The sequence below is a fragment of the Neltuma alba genome, unplaced genomic scaffold (genome assembly GCF_004799145.2).
Source record: "Neltuma alba isolate B1F8T4 unplaced genomic scaffold, ASM479914v2 tig00011610_pilon, whole genome shotgun sequence".
NCBI lineage: Eukaryota > Viridiplantae > Streptophyta > Magnoliopsida > Fabales > Fabaceae > Neltuma > Neltuma alba.
The window spans coordinates 257,126-263,425 of NW_021636261.1; the positions used below are offsets into that span (position 1 = coordinate 257,126).

The 6,300-nt window shown below is 32.0% G+C and overlaps 1 protein-coding gene across 1 annotated transcript; it reads right to left on the reverse strand.

Annotated features, from left to right (window-relative positions):
- Window positions 1-776: 776 nt before the first annotated feature.
- LOC114715731 (trypsin inhibitor DE5 alpha chain-like) lies at window positions 777-1,424 on the reverse strand. The gene has a single exon (XM_028900606.1). It carries the CDS (start codon window positions 1,422-1,424, stop codon window positions 777-779), a length of 648 nt encoding a protein of 215 aa, XP_028756439.1.
- Between the last annotated feature and the right edge of the window lie 4,876 nt (window positions 1,425-6,300).

Consider the following 6,300-nt stretch of genomic DNA (forward strand, 5'->3'; position numbering starts at 1 on the left):
ACATTTTTTTCATTTAGAGCTCTATGTGTGTGGCTGAATTCGGTGTTAATATTGGCCAAAAAAGAAAAGAAAAGAAAAAGCAGCACATGGATAATTAGTGTTTGATCACGTTTGTAAATGTAGATTATTTATACTCCCCAAATAAATTTTACATCTACGATTGAAGGAGTATCTGTCTCTTTAATTAAAAAACAAGAATAAAAGAAACTAAAAGAATTAATAAGTAGCTTAGTGGTAATTATTATTAATTAGCTGAGTAACTTTGCTCTAATCAGTTAACATAAACCCTTTAGTCCTATTTATAAGGCAGGAAAAAAAGATTTTTTTATTTTATTTTATAAATCATTTCATTAAATTTTTTAACATAAATGCACTGTTCTATCCTTTATTCTTATAGTGTGGATGATTATTTTTTTTAAAGATTATTTTTTTAAAGATATATATATTAAATAGAGATAAAGTTAAAAAATTGTTATATTTTAATAGAGAATTAACACATTTTAAGATTTTTTTTTATCTATAAAAATATGCTAGAAGTTATTTATATATATAACACAGAGAAGTACTCATTAAAGCAACAACAAACAAGCGTATAAATGCTCCTAGAAATCTCTCTCTCTTCGTACATCTCACTTACAAATTATTATACTCCTTCGGTTCTAAATATAAAACTCTTATACACATCAGTATAAGGCCGGAGGAGTAATTCTCACACTCTGGATAAGAAGGCGAGAGATGTTTATTATATTATATTATATCATGGATATGATCATCGATCACACCACCATGGATATACCAGAAGCGACTTTCCCACTGCTACTTGTTGCCTTCACAAACTTGAACACCAATGGTTCTTTACTCCTGTCCAGTGACACAGTCAAAAGGCGGTTGCTGGTGGTATGAGTATTCATCAAAGTAACGTATCCACACGAAGCTGTTGAATAGCAGAAGGCAAGCTTATAAAACCGGGTAGACCCATATGGCTTGATGTAGAAATAACCACTCACAGCATGCTTCAATTCTTCAAACTTGCCAGCCATAATTGGCTCTCCCTCCGACCCGATCAAATCTATGACCACCCAATCACCCGTCTTTGTGCAGTCGTTTGATGGCAAATTAGCAAACGATATGTTTAAAGGATAATCGTTTGTGATGTATTTGACAGGAAATGGCGTTCTAATATTTGCTGCCCAGCCCTTATCGTATGATATTTCTGCAACGACGGCGAGTTGGCACGACGGGCTTCTTTCAATGGCGGCTCCTTTAATGGCTTCGCCTCCAAAACCAGGTGGCAGTATGTAGTAAGCGCCTCCGTTGTTTAGGATGTCGCCGTCTGAGTCATATATGAACTCAGCTCCGGTGAAGAGAGCAGAGAGAGCAAGCAAGAAGAAGAAGGAGAAGGAGAATGCATTAGAAGTCTTCATTGTTTGGTCGTTGGGTGTGAGGAGTGGAGAAGTAGGAGAATCTATTTATAGAGCCAAAGCTCAAGGATATGCTCAATTATTCAAATATCCTTGATTTTTTTTTTTTGGGTTGTTTTTAGGGCTTCCGAATCACGTGAAAATCATGAGATAAGGATGCCCCACCCTCCCCATACGGTGTCAAATTAATGGCTTGGGCCTTCCTTTTTTTTTTTTTCCCCAGTACAGGTGTTACTTTGTGAGTGTGCCTATGTGGGATGTGGCTATCAATATTTAATATTTTTAATTATTTAGTTTTAAATAAGAATTTTCTTTAAAAAAATGATAATTAAAATATTATTTTCATTTTAAATTTTATATACATTAAAATAATTATTTAAAAAAATAAAAATAAGAAAAAATAAATAAATCTGGACAGTCTGAAAAAAAAAGCGTTGGGTACTATTTTTTCTATGAGCACCCAAGCCGAATCCAACTATGTGTATGTTATTTTTATCGTGTTGTACGTGACTCTTCACTTTTTAACCGTACATTGATTATCTAGCTATATACATACATACTACATCCGGTCCTTAATATAAGACCTCGTTTGATTTTTATTTTGGTTTAAATATAAGATCTCAATTCACTTTGTCTCTTATATTTATATTTTTTTCTAAGGTAGTCCTTCTAATAATGGTAGTTTTAGTCAATACACTTGGTTAGTAAGGATATTTTAGAAAAGACAATACCTATTTATTACAAATAACTAACTTAAATTATTTTTTTAATATCCTCAAATTAGTCAATTAGCTTTTATATTTAGGACTGGAGGTAGTATACCGATACGAAAAGAGAGTGGGTCCTAAGTCATGCCTTGATGAATTGAGAATGTCACAATAATCAATTATATTCATTATTCTGTTTGTAAAAATAAAATCAACGTGAAGATGGCCCCCCTAAATCCTAATATACTAGGACTTAATTAAATTAATAAAGGAAAAGTAGTGCTCTGCACCTAAGCTGGTTTGAATTGGTTCTTATATTATGGTTTATATAAATAACATGAGATTTCCTTCTTTTTATAAATTTTTTATTGATAACTTTATAAGAAATTATATTGCGCATATATAATGTCAATTTAAAAATAAATTTTCTTTTACATTTTGTTATATGAAATAAAAATAAAAGGAAAATAATGAGATAATCGGAACGTGAACCTATATCTATGTATGGATTTAATTAAATATATATGAGCAAAGTTAACAACTCCTTTTATTTTTAAATAAATTTGATAATCTAATATTTTTGGAGGTGCTTTAATAGGAAGAGAGGGGGAAATATAATATTTACCGTTTGTTTAAAAATAATGGCTTGTTACGATTTTGTACAATAATTTATCCCGTCATAATTTTGGCGCAACGAGGGGAGCAGCAGAGAACAAAAGGCTTGTAAATGTGGTGACAGGACAAATATATGTCGTCTCCTATTTCAGTCCCTTTCATTATTAAATAAAAAGAAGAAAAAATTAAAAAACAAAACAAAACCAAAAAAAAAAAATCAGGAAAGAAGCCAAAACAAAAGGGGGCATGTCCCCGGTGATTATTGTGGAAAATAATAGTATCATTAATTTGTGTCCAGTATTTCTGGATTGCTCGATCGTATGGTCGAAACAAACTATAAATTTAGAACCTTATAAATTGAGGAACGACTGTGTTTTTTCTTTTATTTTAGTATCTAAATATCCTTTTTGAGGATTAAAATTAAACTCCACGTAAATATCCTTTTTTAGGATAAAATTAAAATCCACGGCAACCAACTATTCAAACTCCCCTAATTTCAATCAACTAATCATTTTATTGACTGTTTACCTAATTAATTGACGGAAATGAGATTACAGGTTTTACCAATTGAAATTATCGTACATATTATGGAAAGGGACTTGAAAAATATGAATGAAGTAGGTAAAGCATTTATTCTCCTATTAGTGATAATTCTATTCAAAATACTATCAAATATTAAATATGGATACTTCTTCTAACTAAAATTCGAACAAGCCATTGTTTTCATGAGTCACGTTAGAACTCAGAACACATGAGATGATTAATTAATCACCATTAGATTATAGTTATATTTATTAGGAAAAAGCTAAGTTCTGAAGAAATAAAAAACTGTATTAAAATTTTATACAGAATCAAAATGCAAATCAAATCTATTCAAAAAATTGTGCTGCCTCCATTTTTATATGTAGGAGTTAGACAATAATATCACTTTGATCTTAAATACAACATCTCAATTCACTTTATATTCAAAATTTATGATTTTTTTTCAAATTATTGTCAATGACTGCATATATGAAAGGAATTTTCATTCTAATAGATATGATTAAAGAGTACGTTTAAAAAAAAATAAATACAAATTTATAACAAGTAGCTAATTTTAACTAATTTTTTTGGGCTGCGGATAAGGCATGTTTTTGTACTAAAAAATATGAACCTTTGGTTGTGATTTCCCGTTATTTCCACTGCAGCGCTTCTTGGCTTCTTTTTTTTTTTTTTTTTTTTGACCAGCAAGCGCTTCTTGGCTTCTTGCTGCTTCATGAATCGCGTGAATTTATAACGTCCTTGGTTCGGAGAAAAGATTAGATGATGGAAAAGGTTTACACTTGTAATATTTAAATTATAAAATCTACCGGTAAAGGACGTGGAGCGGGGCATCTCTGTGGCGGCGGAAAAGGGTGAGGATGGTGTGGGGCCTGATGGGACAGTAGCCAATCCTCCTCCTGTCACAGTGGGGCCAGGCGTTGGACTTAATTGATGAGCTTAGATCTGATCGTCTGGATTTAATATTTTTATTTAATTATTTTTGGAAAAAAAATCATAGTCAGAAGATATTTTTATTTTTGATTCTTCCCTCATTAAAATAATTATTTTAAAAAATAAAAAGAACTAAATATGAATTATCCAAATTAGATGAGTTTGGGGTGCTCATCGTTCAAGAGTGATTAGCAATCAAACTCATTCGGCTGGGACTACATCCTTTCATAATCCATTTTTTTCCTCTTAAAATGCTTTCCCACCAATAAGGCAAGAAAATAGATTATTCAAGATGTAGTGCATTGTAAAACATTTATTAAAATATTTTATAAATTAAACTTTTAATATTACAAGTGTAAGCTGTTTATTTATTTATATTTTTTGATATTATAATAAGATGTTACATTGATGATCGTGCATCCATCCACCACCATCCCATTCCTCTTCTTTCATCCGATTTCATCAATGGCATCAATTTTAGAGTCCCAAACTCTATCAGAAGACAAATCCAGATGTTGCCCTCAGAAAGTTTTTCGATATAAGAGTGGGTGAGCTCTAGTCCAACAGAATAAAGATCCTAAAATACAGGAGTATATACTAGTTTCAACCCTAATATAAGAGTTAGATATATAGTTAATTTAAAGAAATTAAAAATATTAGTTAAATTGGTTAATTATTAAAAATATGCATTGGCATTCCTAAATACTAGATTAATTAAATCATGTGCATTAAAACTATTCTTTGATTAGAATTCTTACCATTAATAAGTGAATGAGAGATATGATATTTAAAACCAAACTCGATCATTGGCTCTTTATATCAAAGACTTCTTATATCAAGGACTAAGCTGTAGTATATGTCTTAATAAAACTAAAACTATATATGATTGCTTCTATAGTCGTCCTTTATGCAACCTTCATCAGGTGGTTTTATTGGTTTAAAATGAAGCTTGTTCAGCAACCACCATATGGCCCATCGTCTCTGCAAAGCAAGAATTCAAAAATGTACAGTCTCACACGTGAAACTATTTAAGGAAGCAACAAAACCATTGCAGGGCAATTCAGCGAATCATTATATGGTGAAGGGACCTTATGAGAGTGGCGACGAGTGGGAAAGGACAAGAAAGGGAAAGGACGAGAGAATGAGATGATAAACGTGTTTCTTCAATTTCAAGTCGTCTCTCTTTCAGTCCCTTTCATTATTATTAAATGGAATCATCAAAAATTAAGAAAGAAGAGACAAAACGTGTTAAATATGACTCAGGGAGTGCCTTCTTTCAGTTTACTATTTCGATATATCTGTGAGCACGACAAGTTACTTCTAGTACTTAGTAACTTCCTCCATTCTTTAGGGTTTCATTGTCTGAGTCATGTATATATAAACGTAGCTCTGGTGAAGCCAAAGAGAGCCAAAAAGAAGAATCCATCATTACTCTTCATCGTTTGCTAGGTTTGTTTGGCTATTATATTAGGGCTATGAGAGACATTAGGTTAAGATGAACGATTTTGTTACTGTTTGGTAAACGAATAATGATAAAGCATTAAAAACAGACGAGTTTTAAACATGCCGCTTGTAACCTCAGGCTACTGGTATCTGTCTTTTGCATAAAACCAATATAGCCTGAATAATCAGTTTCATTATTTTTCACGTTTTGACAGTATATTATATAAAGAAACAAGCAACTCCCAATATAAATGACAAACCATCATAGGCTGAGGATAAGGCATCTTCGTTATCTTCTGAGAGGAAAATCGTGTCAGATCACGTGCGTGTTCATTATGATTTACAAATGAGCATCTTTTATTCTTTTGTCCTCAAAAATCTCTCAACCTTTCCTTACGATTTCCTATTATCTATATGCTTTTGTCTTCAGTTTTGCCCCTACTACTTCAATTCATGAATGACGTGGAACTATACCATCCTTCAAATTGGATTATAAATGACTCTTTTATCGCTCACCTCTTCACAACAAGACCCAAAGAAGCTCAGAGAGAGAAGAAGAAGAAGAGAAGGTGATGTAGAAGATGAAGGTAGGTCCGATTCTTTTCTTGGTAGCCTTCGTCGCCGCCGCCGCCGCCGCAACA

Bases quoted from the DNA above. Each gene is read 5' to 3' on its own strand.
- LOC114715731 (XM_028900606.1), bottom strand. From the start codon at position 1,424: ATGAAGACTTCTAATGCATTCTCCTTCTCCTTCTTCTTCTTGCTTGCT.